The sequence below is a fragment of the Aquila chrysaetos genome, chromosome Z (assembly GCF_900496995.4).
Source record: "Aquila chrysaetos chrysaetos chromosome Z, bAquChr1.4, whole genome shotgun sequence".
Classification (NCBI taxonomy): domain Eukaryota; kingdom Metazoa; phylum Chordata; class Aves; order Accipitriformes; family Accipitridae; genus Aquila; species Aquila chrysaetos.
The window spans coordinates 42,515,454-42,540,306 of NC_044030.1; the positions used below are offsets into that span (position 1 = coordinate 42,515,454).

Consider the following 24,853-nt stretch of genomic DNA (forward strand, 5'->3'; position numbering starts at 1 on the left):
ATACTTCAGAACAATCTTTCACATGGATTAACTCTCCTGATTTATTTGTCCAGGAGTTCAAGAAAAAACAAATGTCCTGTTTCCATAGCATCAGCTGTAAAGTACTTTGTACCTCAGGTGTTTTCTTTTTAGGGACATTTTAACATCTGTCAAAACCTACTGTGTATAATGAAGTTTCTGTGCAGAGTCCTAGCAACATGACAAAACTGGTATAGTAAAGTCATCTGCTGAATACTTTTATCTTTCATGGGATAACTCTCAATGTTAAAAAAATGTGCACCACCATCAGTTTTAATGTTTGTGACATAGATAAACATGTTCCTTTACCATTAACATTTGTTCCTTTAAGATTGACTAATTTGCTGATTTTCAATTTTTGCACATGAATGCATCCTGGTTTCAGTGCTATACCAGCTATATATATTCATATGTCAATGATAACTTATCTACTGCTGTGTTTCCACTTTATCTAATGATAAATAACCATTATTATACAGATTTGAGTGCTTTTAATCCCTTTTTCTCAAAGCACATCTAATTTTCTTGCTTCACTTTAGACAGTAGTTTTGATTTTCAAAAATACCTCTGGAACAGATACGAGTTACGCAGCCAATCCACCTCCAGTAGCCTTCTGCAAATTGCTTTACTTCTAGATGTACTGGATTTGTGTGGCAAGGTTTTGGTAGCGGGGGCGTTACAGGGGTGGCTTCTGTGAGAAGCTGCTAGAAGCTTCCCCTATGTCCCATGGAGCCAATGCCAGCCGGTTCCAAGACGGACCCACTGCTGGCCAAGGCTGAGCCCATCAGTGATAGTGGTAGTGCCTCTGGGATAACATATTTAAGAAGGGAAAAAAAAGTTGTGGGGGGCACAGAAACTGCAGCTGGAGAGAGGAGTGAGAACATGTGAGAGAAACAGCCCTCCAGACACCAAGGTCGGTGAAGAAGGAGGGAAAGGAGGTGCTCCAGGTGCCAGAGCAGAGGTTCTCCTGCAGCCTGTGGTGAAGACCATGGTGAGGCAGGCTGTCCCCCTGGAGCCCATGGAGGTCCACTGTGGAGCAGATATCCACCTGCAGCCCAGGGAGGACCCCACGCTGGAGCAGGTGGGTGCCCGAAGGAGGATATGACCCCGTGGGAAGCCTGCGCTGGAGCAGGCTCCTGGCAGGACCTGCAGACCCATGGAGAGAGGAGCTCATGCTGGAGCAGGTTTTCTGGCAGGACTTGTGACCCCACGGGGAACCCATGCTGGAGCAGTCTGTGCCTGAAGGACTGCACCCCATGGAAGGGACCCATGCTGGAGCAGGGGAAGAGTGTGAGGAGTCCTCCCTCTGAGGAGGAAGAAGCGGCAGAGACAACATATGGTGAACTGACCCCAATCCCCATTCCCTGTCCCCCTGTGCCGCTGGCGGGGGTAGGTAGAGAATCTGGGAGTAAAGCTGTGCCCGGGAAGAAGGGACGGGTGGGGGAAAGGTGTTTTGAGATTTGGGTTTATTTCTCATTACCCTACTCTGGTTGATTGGTGATAAATTAATTTTCCCTAAGTTGAGTCTGTTTTGCCCGTGACGGTAATTGGTTGAGTGATCTCCCTGTCCTTATCTCAACCCACGAGCCCTTTGTTATATTTTCTCTCCCCTCTTTAGCTGAGTGGGGGGAGTGATAGAGCGGCTTTGGTGGGCACCAGGCCTTCAGCCAGGGTCAACCCACCACGCTAGACCACGCTCTTCAGACACAGTATTTTGACAGCAGTAAGACACTAACACTCAGTCCTAGTGTGTAGTGTTTCCAAGTACAAATCTGGCTTCCTTCTCAAGGCCAGCTCAACCCCTGGGTTGAGGGTCATACTGTCCTGTGAAGCCCATATAAACAATCCCTTATGAAGTGTATTGCTTCTGGTACTGGTCCCAAGAAATCTTGCTGAGATCTTCAACTTTTCTGCAGTTTAACATATGTAGATGTGCATTCCTATTGGCTTCAAAGCAGTGTTAGAATACAATTTTGAAAGATCGTCGTAGGATTGTGACTATATAGCAAACAGGAAACCATGCTGAGGGGTCTGACTGCTATATGCCTTCCATTTTGTTCTTCTAAACCAAAATGAGTGGTTTTCTTTCAAGACTTCTTTGCTTTAACACGTTTATGTTTAAAGAAAAAAAACTTGTATTTTTCTTAGTTCTCTGTTAAAATACATGGCTATTAATTTTTTAAATAAACATACATTCTTATTAATGTTGCATGTTCCCCTAATTTTTCTGCAAGATTGGTTATAGTTGTAGTTTAAAGTATTAATTAATAGGGAAAGAAATGATGGCTATGAAGATTAAATAGAGCACTTGCTCCTTTTTTACATAAGTATCATTGCTCTGCAGCATCTGAGCTTTTCAGAACTTCCTCTCTGCCAGTTACTGGTATTTTCTGAAACACCGGTAAGTGATGACTGCTGATAAATATTTTTAACTGGTTCTGTCACCATCAATGTGTTTAAGTGCTCTTAGAATCAGTTTTTGCAAACTGCATAGCGCTGTATTTTTTCAAATCAAGTTAATTTCTTCTCATTGGATCCATACTGAGGACAGTGCTGGACTTACTTAATAAAACCTTCACTCTCCCTATTAAAGACAGGCTTTATAGTCAATCAGGTTTTGAGACTTGTCAGTCATTTCTATAGCTAAATGATTTCCCCACCCCCCCTCCCACCCCCGATCTTCTGGACAGAACTGCCTCTCCTCAAGATAACCTCGTGAGACAGGGAAAATAATGGGGTTATGTCTCCAGAATTTTTAGCTGCCTGTAAGCAAGCAGGGCAAAATTAGTCAACCAGTGATCCCAGCTGAAGACAGTCCTTTTTTTTTTTTCTTTTTTTTTTCTGCTTGCACAGTTATTCCTGATGAATATTTTTATTGGTGTTTAACGTCTTCTTGTCTTACTGACAAAGACAAATGAGCTGTTTTCTGAGTCTCATTGTGTTTTTATGAATCTCAGCAAAGAGTTCAGTTCCCTAAACACTTGAAACCCTGGTTTTAGTCAAATTATAACTCTAGACTTTGGCTGTGCTGGGCTGCTAAAGAAGGATCCACTTATCCTTAAAAACTGAAAAGGGGGAAAAAGCTCCCACTTGGGAAATCACATATCTCCCTAACTAGAGGGATATAATCCAACATGGCTTTGAAATTGCAAGAAAAATTTCTGTTTCTGAGCTAGACAAAGCTATTGTACGTATTATTATTAAAAAAAACAAACAACAAGCTATTCTTTCCCATGAAAAAGCTAAAATGAAGGACTTAACACTGATCAATTTTTAAATGGTCTTCAAGGACTGGAAGAAAGGCTCATATTCAGCATTATCTTCTGACATGTGGAAGATAATTTTCATTAAGTTTGTGCCCTTTGTTCAGATATGTCAATTTTTTGTTAAATCAACCATGTCATTAAGGAAATTGATCTCGAAATAGTAACTTCTACCAAAGATTAATACTTTTTTTTGCATTTTTTTCATAGCCTACAACTGCTGTTGCAGCAACTTTTATACTCTGCTTTCACTCTGTTTATCTTCCACTTGCAAAAGCTTAACACGCAGAAACAACATGTGGATCTAGATGGTGGAAAGTGTCCAGCTGAGCTCATAACCACGGAGGAAACACGTTGCCTAACTTTTTTTTTTTTTTTTGCTTTGAAATTTTTGAACGAAGAAAAGACCCGCCTCATCCATTTGGCTGTCAAAAAAAAAAAAAAAGTTAAAACAGCCTTCCCGAGTTTTATTGCACTCGTCTCTGATTTCGGACACTCAGCTTTTCCCATACGTCGCTTTCCAGAAACTCCAGCGCCTGCGGTCGGGACTGGAAATTTGGACCTCAGCTGAAGCGCTGGCCAAGGGCTCTGCCTGAGCTGCTCGGGCGGAAAAGGCAGGCTGGAGGGGAGGACAGCAGATGCTGCTGCTGCCCGGCGGCTTACCGCAGGCAGGCGTGGACGCACGGGTCCGCCGCAGCCCAGACCCCGCAGCAGAGCCCGGGCGCTCCTCGGGCGGAGGCGCCCGTGGGGCGGGGCGCGGGCGGCAGCCGCCGCCGGGAGGTCCCCTCCCGACCCGCGGGGCGACCCCGGCCCCGCGCTGCCTCAAGCCGGGGGCTGGCGGCGGGCCGGGGCTGGGGCTGCCGCTGCGGCCGCCAGACTTCCTCCGCGCCCCGCACGTCCCTGCCCGGCCTCCCCTTCCCAGCCCAGCCCAGCCCAGCCCTGCCCTGCCCTCCCCTCCCCTCTGCCCGCGGTGCCGCCTGCTGCCGCCGCTCTCCCTCGCAGCGGGCGCCGGGGGCTGCGGGAGGTGCGGCACCGGCCGTCGCCTTCCTGCTCGGCGGGGGGCGCCGCCAGCGGCGCGGCGCGGCGAGGTGAGGCGAGGCGAGGTGAGGTGAGCGGCCGCGGCCCCCGCCGCTGTCCCGCGGGGCTGGGCTGGGCTGGGGGCCGGTGCAGCCGGGCCTGCCGGCAGTCCCGTCCCCCCCGCACGGCGGCCTCTGCGGCGGCTGAGGCAGGCGGCCGGCGGAGGCGGGCCGGGGGACGGGTGGGCGGCGCGGCGTGAGGGACCCCGGGCCGCGGCCTGCCGCCGCTTGGCTGGCCCTGCACCGCCGGGCGCGTCTCGGCCGGCTCCAGCAGCCGGTGGCCGGCCGGCCGGCGGGAGGCGAGCGGCGTGTGTGAGGGGGGGCGGCGGCCGGCGGTCTCGGCGGCGGGGCGGGCGGTGAGGCCGGCGGAGCGGGCGGCGGGGTGCGGCCCCGGGCGGGCTCCGTCCCGCTGGAGCTTCCCGCTCGCCGCGGGGAGATGCCACTGGCGGTGGCGGGGCCGTTCGTCTGGGCTTAGTTTGCGTGCATACCTGACGCTAATAGCGTTTTATTACATTACTTTTTCTTTTTTCTTCGGCCAGTCTTCCCTCTGTGGGTCTTTTGCACAGAGAGAAGCGTGTTGAGCCCGAAAACAACCGTGGGTATTCGTAGCGGAGGTAGAAATAATGACGATGTTTGAAATCAGAAAGGGCCATAACAGGGCGGGGTGGGAGATAATCTCCTCCAGGCTCCCCTCCCCGGGGAAGGTCGGACGAGATGCTCTGTCGAGGTCCCTTACAGCCTCGCAGGGCCGTGACCTGCAACTGTTCACCCTCCCCCTCCTTCTGCGCCAGACCCGCTGCAGCCGGCCGGCCGCCCGCTTTCCCTCCCCTCCCCTCCCCTCCCCGCGGGGAGGCGGAGCTGTGGGGGTCTCTTTCTTCTCGCCCCCGCTTGGGGTGGCTGATGGCTGTTCCCAAGTCAGTGCCGCCAGAGGCTTTCCCACTGCCGCTTGGAAAAGCGTTTCCCCCACTTCCTCAGAAATTTTGGTTCGGCTGTTGGGTACAGAATAAATACTGGGTTTATTTCCTGCACCCGGGAGGTTTACCTTGCTTTGCTTTGTTGCATTCCCTTGTTAACTTGAAGATGGGAGTAGTCGAACAGGTTTTTAATTAACCTCGCTCTCGTGTTGAGTCTTTTTAAATGGCCCTTCATCTTACATCTTAACAGCACTTCGCTCATGGAGAACTATTGGCAATGTTGATTTTTATTTATTTATTTTTTCTAGCGGGAGGTTTGTGTGTTTTACAGCAAAACCATACATTTTTACTGTACAAAACTATACGGGGGGGGGGGGGGGATGGTAGCAATTTTGTGGTTTTCTCACCACATATCTAAACTTACTGTACTCTGTTTCCTAATGTCTTTTTTTTAAGATCAAGTGGGTGTCCTATTAATTGTGATTCTAACAAGGTAGTTCATGTTGTATGGGGAAAAACACCAACAACAAAATACTTTCATAAAAAGAAACAAGCAATCAGACTAACTGTTGAGATCGTTCTGGTGTACAAGTTTGCTTGTTTAATTTTGTTTTCATACACAGTATTTTCAGGTGGTAGTAGTATTGTCTACAAATCCACCTAGACAGCATGTCTGGAAACTTTGTGTGGGTATTTTAGAAGATTTTGTCAAGTTACCTTTGGTTACCTAACTTCCTTCATCAGAAAAGATACCTACCTGAAACCTCTAGCATCTGTTTAGCTACGCACCAGTTTGGGATTTCTTTTTGATCAAACAAAGGGTGGGACATTCTGTGTGATTAGTTATTAGCTTCTTGTAAAGTAGTCATTTGAAAGAAGACATACTTCCCAAGTTGAAAAATAATTAGTGGACAAGTGGTAACAGTCACCCTCCCCCTGAACAGGTAATGTTTTTCAGTATTTTCATGCTCTTCTGATCTGTTACTTCTAGTTTAAAATGCGTTAGAAAAGGAAAACCTAAGAACTGAATTAAGCATCAAATGACGGTTATTCCTTAGAAGGATAAGTGTGCAGTTGCTGAACTTGGTGTGGCATAAATGCTTCTCCCCTTCCTGCTCCTGTGAAAAGTGTAACTTGATAATTTGGGTAAATAGTGACTTAGTGACATCCTGCAGCATCCATGTTTGAATTTATTTTTTGTGTGTGTGCATGTGTGGTTACCACTTTGAAGTGAGCCAGTCATCCAAAGTACAGAAGCTTGAAAAGTGGCTGTTGCTGAACGTTTCAGGAGTTTTGTTTCTTTCAGCCTGCAGTTTTTTGATTCCTGTGAAAGGTATTTAGCAAGTTTGTGGTCAGCAGGCTTGAATTCATTGTGCAAACTTTAGATGTCCATTGGAAAAACATTTGTTTGACCTCTTTTGACTTGCAAACTTGGAAAAAACCACTCCCAAACGGTGTTGCTGCAGAGGATGATAAGAAATCTGTGTGGTGTGTTTTGTGACAGTGTATTAGACCCAGTTTCTGACCCCCGTAGGCAGTCAGTGCACCTTTGAAAGCATAAAGGCTGCTGCTGGCTGTAACTTGTTCTCGCCATGTGACTTGTGAATGGTGGTACTTGTGGGTAACATCCAGCCATGAGTGAGAACCAACAATTGGATTTCTCTTTCAAGGATGATCACTACTGTATGTTAACGTATATAAAACTAAAAACGAAGGGTTTTGACTCATTTTTGTCACGTCTCCATTTCCACCCACACCCAAACCATCACCTGTTTTTTGGAAGACTGGGCATACAAATGTTTGCTCTCTGATTCCCTTTTTTTTAAGAATTACTTTTTAAAAAGTTTTATTTAATTTTTTTTTTTTATAAACCCAGTTTCTATTACCTTCTAGTCTGATTTAATCATGTCTGGGTATAACTAATTAACTGTTGTCAGTGCAAGGGGTTTTGATTAGCTTGCTTGGTTAAGCTGGTGTATTTTTCTTCAAGCAGTGAGACATAGGAATTTCATGGCAATGTCTGAAAAAACAGGTAATTTCTTCCAGAGTCTCGCTGAGAAATTTGGGAGGAATCTGCAAAAGGTGGGGATAGCACCATTGTCTATCTGTGGGGGTCCCTCAATGGGAGGAGGTTTCCACAGCCAGGGCAGAATGGTGGCCTGTTGGCTGGTCTGATTGGGATGGGGTTTCAGCGCTGTCCAGTAGCCTTCGGGTCCTTGTAGGTTTTTTTCTTCCTTTTTGTCTCTGGTTATGGCCCTGCCTTTCCAAAGGGGTTTTCCTAAGGTTCTGTCCTTAGTTGGAGGCACAGACCTCCAAGTAAGATGCACCTTCGCTTTTCAGTGGCTGCTCCAGCTGCACATGGTCTTCACATGCTGCTCCAGCTTACGCTAGCTTTGTACCATGTGGTGGCCGGGTGGTGGAGAAGGTGGTCAGTAGGCAGGTAAGCAGGCGGGGGATAAGGGACCTTTTTTGCTCCCCCCCCCCGGCTGTGTGCTGCATTTATTGAAATCTTCATCAGTTCTGCTTGTTCCTGCTCAGCAGGTCTCATGCAAATACACAGAGCTGGACCATGTGAGCAGAGAGACTCGGCTTTCCTTCTGGGAGTCTGAAACGCACAAATTGTTTTGCTCTGTCTTTGCCTCTGATGTTTTAGTCTTGAGACTTAGTCAGCACGGTTGTTAATCATCTGTAGTGGAAGATTGCTGGGTACCAGCTATCCTACTTCAGCTGAGTACAATAAAAGAAGGAATTGCTCAGGCTGGTAGTATGTTAATATGGGAAATAACAGTATACTATATGTTAATTTGCTTGTATATCTCGGAGTCTAGAATATCTCCCTCTTGATGAAGCACTGCTAGGTTGGCAAAGCAGAAGAATGAAATCTGCTGTTCAGAAGTCAAATTTTATGCTCTACCAAATGTAGAGCATTATGCTCATGATACAGCATCTCATTTTCACGTTCATGAAAGATGGGTTTCTTCATGTTCAGTAAAATCACTTTCTTACCCATAAAATCAGAAACGTATTTTATTTTCAACTCAAATAACTGTGCCAAACCAGATGTTTCCTGGAAAACAGCATGTACAATACATTTCCATGTAAATGTACTTACTGAGCTGATTTGCTTGTCTCTCCTCCAAAATGCATGTGTGTGTGTATATCCATGATAGAAAGTTAAACAGTTTTTATTTTTAAACTGATGGGAGAGGGAATATCAATATTGCAACTGAGGTAAAGTTTTCGGCGTGCAATATTTGGATGGAAGATCCTTCTGTGTGTTTCAGCTCTTTCATCTCCTTTTGCCTTTCCTTCTGTTGCATATAAAAATATAATTAACATAAATTATTTAAGGACAAACAACACTGGATTTTCTAGAGAGAGAAGTGTATTGGAGCCAAACATATTTTAGTGAATTCAACGCTTTCTTGCTTGCTTGTTTTTAATAGCGGAAGACAGCTGAAGGGTCGCTGAGGCTGCTAGGTTTGTGTACTCAGTAGGTGTATCGGCATTCCTTGAACGTGTTTTTGTGCCTATGCTTTAAGCTGCATAGTGAACTAATCATTCTTCCTTTGAACAATACAGTTGCTTTACCTCTGAAAATTTTTGAGCTAAACAGCTAGTCCCATATATTTATCCAGTAGTTAAACTCTAGTGCAACTTGTTACTGCTGATAACATGGACTACTTTCTCTATTTCTGACTGCTAGGAGGAAAATACCAATTATTTTATTCAAGTAACACTTAGAATGAGGCACTATGTCTTGCAGTGCTATGCTTAGTAATTTTTCCATGTTTTCAGGTGTACCAACTAATACTCTTACAGCGAAGAACAGGATATGAATGATTTAGTGACAGGTTCCGATATAAGTTTTTTGAAATATAGTATTTTATTCCAGTAAGCAAAAGTAAATTAATTATCTGGTTCTTAGCTGATGTGACAGTGCTGATCATCTCCATTTTCCACCTCTCATTTTTGTCACTCTGGAGGTCTGTGGTTCTTGGATTTCAGGGAATCTGTGTAAGGTGAGCCCCGGGCTCTATACTTCTCAGGCACTCTTCTTAGGATGGCACAGCAGGAGAATAGTCTGTGCAAGATGTACGTGTTTTTGCAGTTCTTAGATTTGTATTGGAAATTTGTGCCTATGTCTGTGTGTTTTAGTCTACTGCATCTTGATTTTTTTTTTTTTTTTGCTTTACAACAAAAATGCATGGTTCCTCCCCATGCCTTTGCTGTTTCTGTTGATCCTACCTCAGCTGTATGTGGCCCCATGGGTGTCTGCTGGAGCTGAGCTGCATGTGTCGGTTTGCTCTGTAGCTGAGGTTTCCTTAGGCAAGAAACTCGGGCCTCAGATGTCGGGCCTGTGCAGCTACGCACCCTTTTTTTTTGTTTGTTTTGCATTTGTTTTGTGTGTGTGTGTGTGTGTATGTACACAAAGAAGCAGCATTTTCAAGAAGCCATGTTTTACTCTTCGGCTCCATATATACCCCATCCGCAAATGTGAACAAATTCACAATCTTTTCAATGAGCAAATAGATTTGAAACCTTTACCAGTCTGGCAGTATTGTGCACTCCCTGCTGAGAAAAGAGGAAGGTGGGTTATATCTTAAAATTGAATGCAGAGAGGGGATTTTGCAGAGGGTGCACATGCACACGTAGGTATAGGTGTGCTGTTGAAGGATTTAAGAGCTGGACATACAGTAGAATCAGCATTTCTGGTACCTGCTGGCTGCTGACATCACCTTCTTCCCCTGTGATTACAGTGTATGTCCATGTATAAACCCTTTGAGAGTTGCTGCCATTTATTAATTTTTAAATACATCACAACCTGTGAATTGCATCCATAGGGAAGAAGTTAGTTTATTTAAGAGCATGCACCTTGACGTACAATATATTAATAGTAAACGTACCCATTTCAGATTTAGTTAGTGTCTTGCGATGCATCTGTGTTTGCTGTCTGTTTGATCTGTGCTCATTTTTTTGCTGGCTTTTGTCTGTGGGAGTGCAAAAAGAAAAAAGGTTGATTTCAGTTTACAAGAGAGCAGTCTATTACAAACTGTGCCCAAGGTTACCAGTGGAGTTTGAGGATTCGTTGAGGTAGTTGCTATTACACTCGTTAAGACCAGATTTTATCATGTCATAGGATGAGTATGGCCTATTTCAAACAAATGCAACCGCCCTTTGCCCCTGCTTTTCTATTAAGATGGGCTGTTCCACAGAAACAACCCAAGTCTCAGTAGCAACCAGTAGTACCCTTGGTACTGCTCGTTTGTTAAAGCGAGGTTACTTATTTTTTATTAGGAGCAGAGAAAGCAGCTGAGGATCAAAACAAATATCACTTAATACAATTTACCATTGAAATCAACAGAGTGTCTGCTAATTTTTTTTAAATTATTTTTTAGATTATTCTTAAAGTAATTTTGTTCAATCTGATTTAGTAATTTATTCACAAGCTTAGAACCAAAAAGTTAAAATAGTATTATCAGAGGGCATATGTTGAAACTACCCAAGTTTGGGAAGCAAAATGCAAATTACTCCTGAAACAGTGAAACTAACTTTATTATTTTCTGACTAAATGAGATAACAAGGAATCTATCCTCTATCTGTGGGCCAGTGTTGTCTAATTAGCTTTTTGGGTGGAATAAATGATGAAAGGATGGCTGGTTTGTTCTGTTTATTGAGGATTTTCATTATATTGTTAGGAATATTCAAGACTTCCTCCTCAAGTCCATGTGAAACTTTATGTACAAGCTAATAGTGTGAGACGGCCTTTCTTTCTCTTTCAGATGGAAATAATGTAGATAGTGTGCCTTCCTTGCTGGGTGTAGTCCCTTCAGCTAACAGCTGTTGCGTTATTGCAGTAGAAGTTTCATTGTGTGTATAAAATGGCCGTAGCGGAGGATGCAATATAACATGTCTATTTTAATTTGCAGGTTTCCACACTGTTGTGGTTCTTTGGGTTTGGTTTTTTTCTTGAAATGGTAGGGCTAGGAAACAGCTGCCGAGGGATGAAGTCTCCGCCTCTCCTCGTGGCTGCGCTCATGGCATGCATCATTGCTTTGGGTTTCAATTACTGGATTGCAAGTTCTCGCAGCGTGGATCTGCAGGTAACTTTCCTTTTGCTCTGCATGTTGTTTTGTACTTGCATGGTTAATAAACATAGTCCACAAGAAGGATGCTTCCCCTGCGTGTAGTGGGAGCTTCAGCTTGTTGTAGGAATTTTCACAAATATTACAATTGTTGCTTATCAGTAGTGGGAGTGGGGGGAATGGGAGGAATGCCTGTTTATAGGTGAGGATGACCCAAAACTTTAAGACCTGCATGTATGGTACTTGCTACTTGTGCTCACACAAACAGTTCAGCTATCTTGTGCTGTTTCAGTTTACAGATGTGGCAAATGCCATCTTCTGTTTTTCTTCCTAACTGTACATTGAGACTGGCACTCCGTTTTTTAATCTGAATGAGCATCTGCAACTTGCTTATCTCCCTAGATTTTTTTTTCTTACATGACTCATAAGAGTGTATGCATACTGTCCCACCAAGTACAAGGAAATCTAACTTGTTCAGAACAGTGTCTAAAAATCTGAATTTGTGTTCCTTAGAAACCTTTCCTAAAGAGGGCGCACAACTCATGTGGAGTAATTAAGTTGTCTGCTATTTTTCTAATGGTAACTGTATTTTCTGTGACTGTTGAGCTTGGGTTTTAATCCTTTCTGCAGCGCATGTTCTGAAGTTGAGTAGTACGTGAATAAAGTTTCTGGTTTGTGAAAATGTTACAGGATGGTTCCCTTTTTTTGTTGTTGTTGGTTTTTTTAACAAGCAAACCTAAAAACTAAGAACGTGGTGGTTAAACATGGCTGATAAGAGCTCCTCCCAAGTTTTTCCACTGAATTTGTATCCTCTTTGTATTTGAGCTGAATTTTAGTACTGGGTTGACAGCTGTAGGAATTGAACTCCTGTTTCACCTCAGAGAGGGCACTAGTCAAACAGGACACGTTTGTGTCATGTCTGGCCATGCGGTTAAGGGTATGTCTTAGCTTTCCCTTGGTGGAGGGTATGATGCTCTGTCTTCTGGGACTTCAGTCATCCCTTGTTTTCCCTTTAGTCAGTGGCCTCAGGATGGTGGCTACTGGCAGGTAGTGACTGTGTCAGTATTGCTGAAGCTTTGCTGCATGGCTGTGAGGCAGCTGATAGCGAGGAAAATAAGCTACCATAGTAGCTTACTCTTGATCTCAGTAACCTAGAGACACAAGGTCCCTCTTCCTGTTATTGATTCACTGTATTGTCTTGTACATTTCTCCCAAACCTAGCTTGAAAATCATTTCACTTCTGCATAGTCATGCACTCTGAATGAAATAAAAGCATAGGTGAAGGCACGGATAGAGCTTCTAAAGCACTATGTCAACCCATTTGTTTGTTGGCAAGACTTTGCAGCTGTTATGACTGAAATGGAATAAGTGCTTTTCTTTGCTCTTCCAGCTAAACTGTAAGTCTTTTTCTCCCCCCCCCCCCCCCCCCCCCGCCCCTTCACTCCCTTTCTGTGGCAGAGAAGCAGAGTAGGTGGGCAGTAATATGCAGCATACTGTGGCATAAGAAGATTTGGTCCATTTTCCTGGAGTCTTGGAAGATGCACAGTTTTTATTATATCTATTTTTTAATCCACCTGGAATCCCCAGGTCTTTCTGCCTGGGTGAATTCTGTTGATATTTTCCCCCTGTGTGTCGTTGTTCTCTTCCTTGCTGCTGAAGAGTGATTTTAACCCAAAATGTTTAGCAGCAATGTCCTGCAAAATTAAATCAGTGCTTTAAAAAAAAAAGTGTGATAGTATCAGGCTTGATTCTTTACCTTATGTCTCTGTGTTTGTATGTGCAGTATGTGATGGTGTTGAATTTTCCTCTGGTTGTCATTGCTCTTTGAGCAATCAAGAAGAATGATGATTTTCTGCTTATAAATTAGTTTTTCTTGTACGTGTCTTTCCGTAACAGCCATATGTCAGTTGTTTATGTAATAGTTGGGCAATATTGTCCTCCCTCTACTCTTTCTCTTATTGATTTGAGAGATGAGTTTTCCCTCTGAGTTAGTTTCCCACGACACTGGGAAGTGCAGTGATGTCTCCATTAAATTTAAAAGATGGTTTGACCTTGTACTTCAGAAAGATTGTAGACTGCATTTTTTTAACGTGTTTTTTTGGGGGGGGGGCTAGTGTTTTGTTTTGTTTTTTTAAGCTCAAGTACTGAGGCAGCTTTGCATTTCTCTTGTCTTTAGCTGCAATTTTGATAGTCTCTACAGAATATGCTGTACTGTTAATTTATCTAAAACTGGGAGGGGGGTGTGTGTGTGTGTGCATGTGTCTCTGTGTGCGTGGCAGGTATGCCCGGCTGACACAATACTTGGATGACATTAGCTTTGTTAGTTCTGTGAAATTTGGTATTCCTTGAATGTATTGGAGAAGAGTCTGGCAACAGGGAAGAACTTCTATTTGCTTTGGCTAATTTGCTCTTCCTCAGGGTCGGATCATAGAACTGGAAGGCAAAGTCCACAGGGCGGCAGTGGAGAGAGGTGCTGTGGAGCTCAAAAAGAATGAATTCCAAGGAGAGCTAGAGAAGCAGCGACAGCAGATCGACAAAATCCAGTCCTTGCACAGCTTTCAGATGGAAAATGCCAACAGAGTACATCAGAAAGAGAAGGTAGGGCCTTTTCTAGCCACAGTTTTCTGTGAGGCTGTGGTTTACCAAGACACACTCTACAACAGAATAAGGTTGCTCAAATGTTCCAGCTGATGGGCCTACAGTCAGTGTTAGTGTAGCAAAACATTTAATTTATGTATCATTGTATAATATTTAGAAAATGGACATTGAATGCACATTATAGCATTCATTGTATAATATGTGAACTATAAGAAGCTGCAAGTAACAGCACTTCTGATTAAAATCTCTACCCCCTCCATAAATCATTGTTACCAAACTTGGGTTGGCCTCTGGCTTCCTTTCTTGCATACTAATATTTTAAAACTTAAGGAAAAGAAAAAGCCGCACCAACAGATATATTTGTTTTCCCAAATATATTTGTGTATATTTGTAGGCATAAATAGTTCGTGTTTATTTCTAAATGCATGTCGTGGTTTAAGCCCAGCCAGCAACTAAGCACCACATGGCCGCTCGCTCACTCTCCCCTGCCCCCCGTGGGATGGGAAGTAGAATTGGAAGAAAAAGGTAAAACCTTGTGGGTTGAGATAAGGACAGTTTAATAGGGCAACACAAGGAGAGAAGTAATCATAATACTAATAAAAGAATGTATAAAGTGAGTGATGCACAATGCAATTGCTCACCACCCAGAACCTGATGGTCAGCCTGTTCCCAAGCTGCGATCCCTTGCCCCCCCAGCCAGCTCCCCCAGTTATATACTGAGCATGACGTCATATGGTATTGAATATCCCCTTGGCTAGTTTGGGTCAGTTGTCCTGACTGTGCCCTCTCCCAACGTCTTGTGAAAATTAACTCAATGCCAGCCAAACCCAGGACAATACATCACAAATTTTGTGGCACCTTGGCCTTCTGCCTCCAAAACCCAATAACACTGGGGGACATCAGAAGGTTAGCCTAGCCTTTTGTGGCAGTACTTCTGACAGTGCAGCGTTACCAGAGGAATGGAAGTCCTTTGTGAAGAATGTGAACATACCTACCTAAATAGCGGTGTGTACAATTACTGATGTGTAGTATCTTGCAAACTGTTTCATTATGTATTTACTTTATGTTGCTGATGCTGCCTTGGATGTGGCTGTCAGTCTTTAATACCACTTTTCTCATTGTTGCTGGAAGTATTTAGCTGAGAGTATTCATTCTGGGTTTATTGCTTCTCCTGTAGAGTCTCTTGACTGAAGTTTATAGAGCAGCTTTCCAGGACTATTATTTTCAGCATACTGAACAGACACAACTGATGATGGTAATAGGTGCTCTTCAGGTAAAGGGGTTCACCATTAGGAGACGGCTCACTGCTCAAAACCTGCAGTGTATGAACAAAATATCACCAGAATAATCTTTGAAGGATGAAGAAAAATGGAATAAAAATGGAAGGTGGAATTGTTTCATTAATATGCACATCAGTAGCATATATTTTTAATTTATTTTGAAATAATTTTTATCCAAGATCTTCAAAGAAATAATAAACCAGTTCTTTTTACCTCTTTTGAGGCAAATGTGTTTCTCTGATTATTTCTCTCTTCTCTTTGAATACAGAACTGAGTATTTGCTTAATTTACAGTCTTTTTTACAAGGGAAATACGTTTTATGCTTCCTTTTCATAAGTAGATTTTCCTTTATCCAGAATTATTAGAAGTCACTGGAACTGGGAGAGCTGGCCACAGAGTTTACAGCACAGGCTGGCCAGATGGGTAGATGTCGAGAGCTGGTGACAGGAGCTCACCCAGGAGTTTTGAGGAAGCTGGGTGGATGAAATGTTCCTTCTGCCAAGCATGGTGTACAACGTGTTGGCTTCAAATGGCCGTGGAACCAGAGAAATGTAGCTGGCACCATACAATCTACCTTTCTTTTTGTGGTGGTGTTTTTGAGTCTAGAGGACATGTAGGAGCTGTCGGCCATTAAATCTGGCGTCTGTGCCAGGAAAAGTGGTGGGAACTATTTTACAAAACCAGAACTGCTGTTGGACATGGAGGTGAATGCGGTAGTCTGGGGAAGAATCAAAGCATCTTCTGGAAAAGGAAATCTTACTTCTGAAGTCTCTTGGAGTTTACTTCTGAAAGAGTAATTGACAAGGATGAGAGAGACTAATGAATGCATTCACACCTGGAATTGCAAAAGGTTACACACGCATGGCTTGTAGAAAAATTATGCAGCCACGTGGTAGGATGGTGTTATCACAGGGGTGGATGATAAGGCAAAAGTTAGAAAGCAGTTTAGAAATAAACTGGGTTAGTTGTACTGTGGGGAGGTCACTGGTGGAGTTTTGTAGTGCTGGAGAAGGCATGCAGAAGAGAACAAGGAGGATAACCAAAGCTGGGCTGTAGTTCCTCTATAGGAATCCACAGTGTTGGTTACAAGATGGACGAAAGTCAGCTGAGGAGAGCCATCGTGGGCATCTCCAGGATCCTGAATGGTATGGAAAGTGCTCATGGCTCAACCATGGGAGACAAGGCATGGTTGTTCTTCATCCGCTGACAGGCTTCAAATGGCAGTCAGCAAGTTGTAGTTCAGACTGGGCAGAAGTGCTTTTCACACAATAGGTGGTGAAGCTGCAAGTGTGTGACATCCATAATGCCCAGTTGCAGTGGGTCTGTGTGGGTTAAAAAACAACAGGATAACCTTGGACAAACGCCTGCTGCACCACCCAATATAAAGGTGTTTGTTCTGGCTCCAAGTGTTCCTCAGCCAGAAGTAGCTGCTGCCTGGAAAATACTGTGCTTTATGGCTGCTGTGGTATTCATTTGGCATCCAGTGTTAGAGACAGGATGCTGGGCAAGGTGGATTTTGGGGCTGTCCCAAAATATCTGACCCTTCCTCTTAAGTGCTTTTCCCTCCATTGTCCTAAAACACAGTTGTTCAGTAATGGAATGGTCTATGAAGCTTGGTGTTGAAACCCAAGGAGCTGATGCTGTAGGAAGCATTAGATAAAAGTGGTGCAATGGACTCATTTTGCATCTTCTTTTTGTGACTGGAGAAGAGAGTGTCTCAGGAGCCTGAAGTGGTAGGATGAGCGTGTGTGTGCCTGTGCACCACTTCGTTGGCAAATTGAAGATTTGCTTTTGTTGCGACACGTGAGCAAATATCCTGCATGGATGTTGTTTGTTTTCCAACTCTGATTTCAGAGCAGGGAGAGTTGTTTTACTGGGAACCTGCGTATTTGTCAAAAGCTGCAGCCAAATTGGCATGGATTCATCCACTCTAATCTAGGAATGCCCCTAATATGGTGGGTGGGGAAGAGAGAGAAAACTTAGGTCTCCTCACTAAGGACCATGGTCTGAAGAAGCTGTCCAGGATCAGAGGTTATTCCGCAGAGGGATGTGGAATGTAAGAAAAGACTCTTTCAGAGTGCTTTTTTTTTGGTGTGTGTATCTATATCCATGTATAAGTGTGTGTTGTACATTCACACAGGCATACATATTTGTATACACACACAGGCACACATGTATCCTTGTTTTTCGGCTCCATGGATTCCAGTGGAATCCAGGATTCCTGGGGGGCAAGTAATGAATTCACCCTTTCTGTTTATGGGAAACTTGGTCTTTGAACTGAACTTTATTTATGCCATGGGGATTGCCAGTCAGTGTTTACCTAGTCCGGGAAGGATGAATGCAAATCCAAATCCAGAGTCTCTCAACTTGCTCTACAAGGAATACAAACTGTCTAACTAACTGGACAGACCTTTCAGTGATAAACAGGATTTTGTTTAGTTCGTGTTGTTGTTCTTAAAGATGAATGAAAATGCTTTCAGCTGATGTGTAGGAGTGAATGGTCTCTCAAAATCCCCTCTTTTTGAGGGAGAAATTATGGTTCTTCTGGTTATAGAAGAAATCTATACAGGAACAAACTTTCACAATCTGGACTCCTTACCGAAAGCAACTCTCAAGTAACATTTGAGACCCATCTTAATTGCAGTTCATCTCTGCTCACTGTGTCTTATTACTGTGGTGATAAAATACAAAATAATTATGCCACTGATTTAGTTTCATACCAAACTAATACACCAATAAGATGCTTGCCACAATAAAGTCATTGTCGGTGGCAGTGTGATAACTACTTTGAGTTAAATCTGCCTTCTTTTCTAGTAGAACTGTCCCTGTGCTACTTAAAGGACAAGGGCAATGGAAGGTAGGAGGTAGTCAGAGCCTGAAATACCCTGTAGGCTCACCATTCACTGGGGCAATGTAATCCTGTAAAATTGCTGTCGTAATTAGTCTCTTAGATCTGAGTATGTATAAAACACTTCTGTCACCAGTCTGCTTTTAAAAAAATCTGCTTGAATTTTTAAGGATTAATGTAGATTTAGCAAATGGCTTCTGGAAATCCATACAGAAATACACTGAAGAGATCAAGAGAGGTTACACAGACTCTTAGTAACAACAGCTAAGGAATCAGGAGTGCAAAAGGGCTGTTTCTAATCTGTGAGCAATTTTCCAAAGAGCAATATTCTGTGTGGTTGTTATTCAGGACTCGTAGCTTCTGGGATGTACACAGCCATGATAGTCTTTTTGAAGCGTGTTACAGGAGAGAAATGTGTGTAATCTCTCTTGTTTTTAGCAGCTAGAACATGCTTTTTCAGTTTGTCATTTTCTTTGGATTTATGTGATTCTTCCCCAGCCCACATCTTGTTTTATTGAGGAGAGGGGTCAAGCTTTGTACATTATATGTGAAGCTCGTTACTGTCCTGTTGCTCAGTGTCTTTTAACACTGGCCACAGCTGCTCTCAGATCCCTTCCTTCTGGGAAAATTTCAATGCCCAGCACAGCCTTTTGAGAAAAAATACCTGTTGTTATGCAGAGAGTCCTGGATGGTGAGAAGACAGAAGAAAGCCTGCTGTGAAAAGAAGAAGGTGCCTATATGTGTTTTGGTTTTGTTTTTTTAAACCAAACAATGTTGCATTTTCTAGGTTTGAAAAGGCTTTAAGGAAAAGCAAGCACTGCCTCGTGCCCCACTCTGCTTGCCATGACGTTACTAAATTAGCAGGAGAAATCAGTCTGCTTAGTCATAACTGTACAGCAGAGGTCTGGAAGACTACCTCGGTTTAAAATATATTTTCACATGGTGGAGAAAAAAAAAGGATGGTCTATTGTATTTCACTGAACTCTAGGCACCCTAAGAGTGGAAATTTAGAGTATGTGTAGCTTAAGAGTCAACTACTGGAGCATTTCTACCTCTTCACAGCAAAATGAATGGGCAAAAAGGAAAGCAGAGGTACATTACATGTACCTGTACAGGTTTTATATTAAGATTCTTATATCATAGGATTCTTCTTTGTTTACATGGCCTACTACTTGGGTTTCAATTAAATATAACAGCGTCATGAATGTTCTGTAGCTGCACAGGTCTGATCTTATCCAGTCCACTTGCTGTTGGTGTGTAAAAGCAATTTCTTATTCATGTGTGTCAACTTCCTCTCTCTTCCAGTGAGAGTGTAAGAAATTAACTTTACAATTTTGGTGTTTTCTGCAGGTTTGAGGGCTGAACTGTGCCATGTCATGGTGCATGTGTCCTTCATCACAAAAAAAAAAAGAGTCTAGATTGCTTTTAGCAGGGGTTGTGAAACAAGATTGTGTCCCTGATCTTTACCAGAATCACTCTTTGGGAATAGAGCTGGTTTTTTGTTTTTGTTTTGGGTGGTTTGGGGTTTTTTTTTTTTGGTTGTTTGGGGTTTTTTTCTATTTATTGAGGATGGGGAAAAGTCTGTAATTTCTGAATGGAATTCAGTGCAGTGAGAAATGGATTTAAATGAACAGTGTCTCCTCTATTTTGGGCTTGAAGTTTGTTTTAGACTTGTTTCAATTGGTGCTCCTCCACTGAAGTGTACATGAGTGTGCAGCACGCAGACCAACCTAAAAGAGAAATACTTTCTTAGGGATCTTATTTATGAACTTTTCCCCCACTTACTAATATGCAGTTAGCCATTAATCTCATGTCCTAGAATAAAAAAGACTTTTTGTGGCTAGTATAAATGGTTTCTTTACTCCCAAAGATTATTTCAGAGTGGTAAGGAAGAGTACAAAGACAGAAAAGAATTGATGATGTGTTACTAGTAAAGTTTGTGTGTGTGGAAGTGTGTTTGCAAAAATAGAGAAGGGGTTTGGGAATTTCAAGATATATTTAAGAAATGAACAACAGATAACCAAAATGTGGCTTGTGCTCCGCTGCCAGCATGGTGGTGGGGAGCAGTAGGAGCGTGCAAGGCAGAACTGCTCCTTTTCTTTGCAGTAAGGACTTAGATCAGTTTGAGTTAATCATGAAATAGGTGCCCTTCTTCTCCCTGATTAATTATAAATGCTTGTTTCTGCATGTATAAATCTTACCCTCCCAACTTGCTTTGTTTCCCAGTTGGTTTTGTTCTTAGCAGCTGATTTACTGATGCTGTGGCTCATTCTTTCTCCTTGTGAGAGCTGTATTTGTGAATGCAAAGACCCTTTTTTCTTAGGTTTTAGTTCTGAAACCAGTGTTTACTCTCATCAAGTTCTTTGCCGTTTTATTCCTTTTTCCTGTTGCAATATCTCATTATGCTTTTATATGCACCACATACAGTCAGTGTTAGAAAGCATGTACGTCAGTTCAGTGTGCTTGGGTTAGCTTGATTTATGAAGGTAGCAAATGCTGAAGGAGTTACTGTAGTAATGCCTCCAAGGAATATATTTATGGAGACTACTGTGTAAGGCATTAATTGGATCAAATGCATGTACATAGTTCAGAGTATGTGCTCAAAACATAAGCTTTGAAGTAATTTATCTCAAAGCTTCCTCACAGGTATTTCTGTGTTATGTTTGGGGTTTTTTTTTAAACAATAACATCAACTTTTGTGTTTCTTAAGTGGACTATGACTTATGTAGACATGTTCTGTGGTGAATAAAAAAAACCCCAAATATATCTCCGGCAGTTGTAATTATAAAATTTGCTGTCCAGCTGGAGCAAGATTTTTCTGTCACTGCGGGTGGCTGTGTGGCTTTTGATTTTTGGTTTCTGAAGACCTGCAGTTCGCAGCATTGACTCCAATCAGGAGACTGACTTTTCCTCTGTGATAGTCCCAAGGACTTCTGTGCAAGACATGTTTGCAAATATGAGGAGCTGGTTCTATGTTACAGAGTTACTCTGTCACTGAAGATCAGATTTTGATAATGGTGATATAGTGAGTTTCGAAAAGCTGGATTCTCAGTCCTAAGGATCATAGGTATTGTTTTGTGAGCTGAATGAAATTTCAAATGTGAGTTTCTTCCTACAGCTGATTTTTGGCATGTGTTTGCTGAGTTCTTCCTAGCAGTTTGCTTTCTTGGCCTGCATAACCCCCCCCCCCCCCAAAAATGTCTGCCTAATCACAGCCATGAGGTGAAGATTAGTTAACACTTGGATGACAGAAGGAGGAATGGAAAGCCTGACATTACTGATACAGCCAGATTGGAAGCTGGCAGTTGGAGCACTGCCCTGTAGATTATTCAACAGTATTTCCTGCTCAAGTTAACCAACTAACTAGATTTTTGTTATTTTTTTTTGTCCTGGACTCTTACCCACAACTTCAGGGAGGTAGGTGTGGCGTTGCCAAAAGGAAGCTTTATATGCAATCCAGAAAGACCAAGGCACACTTTTTTTTACCCCCTGTTGTGTTTTAAGACGCCTTTTTCACATGGCAAATCATTTTATTCACTTCAGCTAATCACAGTTGTTATTGTCCTAATGTACAAAACATTTAACACTTGTCTGTTTTACTGTCAAATAAGTGGTCCTGGTATGTGAGGAAAAAAACATTTTAAGAAAATGTTCTAAGGAAAAAAACCCAAACAAACCACAATACAACAAACTGTAGGAACGTAAAATTGCCATGTCATACTGATTTTTCTAGTCCATTGACTGTTTCTGGTAATGGCCAATGCTAGAGACACTGAAGGTGATAATCATGGAACAACCTGATTATGTTGCTCACGCATTAGCAAAACTTGGCATTTCCATTGAAACATTAACTTCCTTTCCCCAATAAATCAGGGAAAACAAATCTGCAGCCTTGTTTTTACCTGTCCTGTGACAAAGGAGAGGGAAAGGTATTAAACAATCCTAAGTATATGTTGTTATTCATGTTATTATTTTTTCCTTTTTAACAGAGGAGCAAGGCCTTGGCTCTTGAGGTTTCACAGTGGTGTTCATGGACTGGCTGTATGTATAGAATGGTGTAGGAATATTTCTTTTATTGGGTTGAAAACAGCTGCCTCTTCAACATGTGAATGACCACCTCTTTGAACTGGGACTCTTTAAAGGGTCAACAAAAGACAAATCTACCCCTCTGCTATGTGCTATCTCACTCAGATTGATTGAACATTTTGCTTTTCCTAGTCAACTGGCACTTATTACCGTAGCCTTAATGAAAAAAGGCACTGACCAGCATTGTCAGTGTTTCAGGGTGACTTGAGCAGACAGAATGGATGCAGTCATTTCTTTGCATTAAAGTGATGTGGACATAAGTACACATCGGTACTTGAGCAGAAACTTCAGGAAACTGGGGACTTGATGTATCCTGATTTGGCACCCCTGCAGAACATTGGGGTATCCTGGGAGAAGGATAATGAGGAAATTGCCAGTGAAGTGTAAGAAATGTGCTCCTAAGACTGGACTTGTTCGTTTCTGAAGGGTCAGTGCACCTCATCTTTTTGTAGTCTTAAGACGACTCTTCTGCACCAGACTTTCTAAATGTTAAATATGAATCTGAGTTATCCTGACATCTTGCTCACAGGAATTAATTTCATTTAGACTTGCCTTAGTTCTGTCAATATTCAGGTGTTTTGGGACGTGTATATATATATGGGTTGGTAGAGGGGGATTGGTGAAAGAATGGACAAAACATGCTCCTGTGTTGACTGCCTCTTCAGAACGAGAGTGAGCAAAATGAGGGAGTGGAAGAAGGTCACTCCAGCACTTTCTTATCAAAGTGAGGGAGAGGATAGTTAGAAAAGTGATACAATGCAAGGGCTTTGTGTTGCTTTCATAGAGTTCCTTTATGCTCTATGAGTAATACTTTTATAGCTCATCCTTGCGTACCTGAATGCACGTGTATTGATTCCCTGGTGAAAGGGTAGTTGATAGCAAGCTGTGCTATGCTGTATTCTTCCTTCAAGGGATAAATACAGTAAATCTGACTGTGACTGCAATTGTGAGATTAAACTAGAGTAAAGCAGCAAGCAATTTTAGTAGCGGGCTCTTTAAATTCCTCCTCTTTTTATTTAAATGCAGTGATATCTTCCTCCTGTATACTGGGAAATCTGGGTTAAAATGAGTGTTTGTTGTTTGTAATAGTAAATCTCTAGAGCAGCTAAAAATTTTTGCATTTAGCTGTAACCCAGCACTTTGCAAAGAAAAGATCTTGTTACATGTGCTTTGGTTGATTGTGTTTATAATATTAATGGTAACACAGGTCCTTTGCAATTAAAACATTGTTTTCCATTTTGCTCCTTCCAGGCAGTGCTGATGAGTAACATCACAGTAAATGACCGACTGATCCAGAGTCTACGAGGTATGTTGTAATACCCCTCAGAGCAAGGGTTTGCAAACAAGTTAAGAGTATTCCTTATGAAGAAAAGGAGGTAAAAAATTTATGCTACACCATTTTTGTTAGTATGTTAGGCTGAAAGACTATTCTTACCCAGTCCTGTGCATCCTTGATGAAAAAATTCAACAATTATCTATGAATTTGTATGCAAAATGTGAGCATGACAGATGGATGAAGTTAGTGTGCTTACTGTCAATCTGTTGTTTGATACTTCTCCTGTAATATATGTAGGTATATATGTGTGTGTATTTTAATATATATTTTAATCCTGTCTTGGTCAGAAAACTTGAAAGAGTTACAGACAGAATATGGAAAGCTACAGCTGGATGTTTACTGGTTTCAGAAGAACCAGACTAACCTTCAGAGGAAGTTCTCATACGACCTGTAAGTATATTCTTTCTAAAAGATGGCTTCTAGAGTTGTAGGTGACTTGGTTATAACACAGACTATTGTTCTGATATCTATAGCACTGTTAGTAAATAAACATTTTTAAGGAGAAAGTAACACCTGACACATCTTCTAAAATTGCTCACAGTTGATCTTGGAGAAGAGTGTAGACCTTGCAGTGGTTGGCATCTCAGTATCCACAAACTTCTCCCACACTTCTTGATGTTCCTTCCTTTGCAGGAGGAGAAAGGTAGCAATATCCTCATTTAAGAGTGAGGGGGAAAATGGAAACACAAGGAGGCTAAACTCTGAAGAAGTTTAAGAGCTAAGATACGGGAATACCTGATGAGAAGCTGTACCTCATTGAGCTGCCAGAGGTCTCAGAAAATTTCTGGTACAGTTATGGTCAGAGCCATGTGTTCTGCATTACTATTCATACGTAGTCATTTTTTTTGTTGAGATTTCCCACTGAATTATACGGCATGGATAACTGAACACAAGTGGTTATCAGTATCCTTACACTAAATACACATTTCTGGTATTTCTAGGCATTTCTCCTGGGTTCTTATGTATCAAGTACACTTTGCCCAGTGGAAAAATGCAGAGAGAGTATTATTGTATAATTGAAAATGTTATTAAAAAAAAAAATATATATATATATGTTTTTTAACTACGTACATTGTAAATTACTCTTTTTAAACAATCAGATATCGAACTGTAGAAGACAGTGATAAAATTGGTTGTGTGCGTGGAATGCATAGAACAAAATTTGTTAACTTAGAAGGCACAGAAGTAATTGTTTTTTCTCGTGCCCAAGTCTTGAAGTTTCATCTTAGCATTTTTGGGGGCAAGCTTAGTGTTTTCTGTATGGAAGTCAGCAGGAGTTATGTGAGCTTACTGGTATTGTGTGCAAAAGGAGTGCACGTTCCTCAGCAGTTGACTTACTGAGATACCC

The 24,853-nt window shown here is 42.3% G+C and overlaps 1 protein-coding gene across 5 annotated transcripts in view; it reads left to right on the plus strand.

The window, feature by feature from the left end:
• Positions 1-3,846: 3,846 nt before the first annotated feature.
• The window catches only part of GOLM1 (golgi membrane protein 1), a 35,522-nt gene continuing 14,515 nt past the window's right edge, over positions 3,847-24,853 (plus strand). Inside the window, exons 1-5 of one of the 5 annotated variants that reach the window (XM_030004588.2) lie at positions 4,235-4,384; positions 11,202-11,375; positions 13,776-13,955; positions 23,421-23,475; positions 23,793-23,895. In XM_030004588.2, the coding sequence (XP_029860448.1) occupies positions 11,247-11,375; positions 13,776-13,955; positions 23,421-23,475; positions 23,793-23,895 (467 nt within the window). In that variant the 5' untranslated portion in view covers positions 4,235-4,384; positions 11,202-11,246. Of the gene's footprint in view, positions 4,385-4,721; positions 4,972-11,201; positions 11,376-13,775; positions 13,956-15,132; positions 15,454-23,420; positions 23,476-23,792; positions 23,896-24,853 lie in introns of those variants that run through there. The other 4 variants (XM_030004589.2, XM_041120964.1, XM_030004590.2 and 1 more) reach the window with 4 other exon arrangements.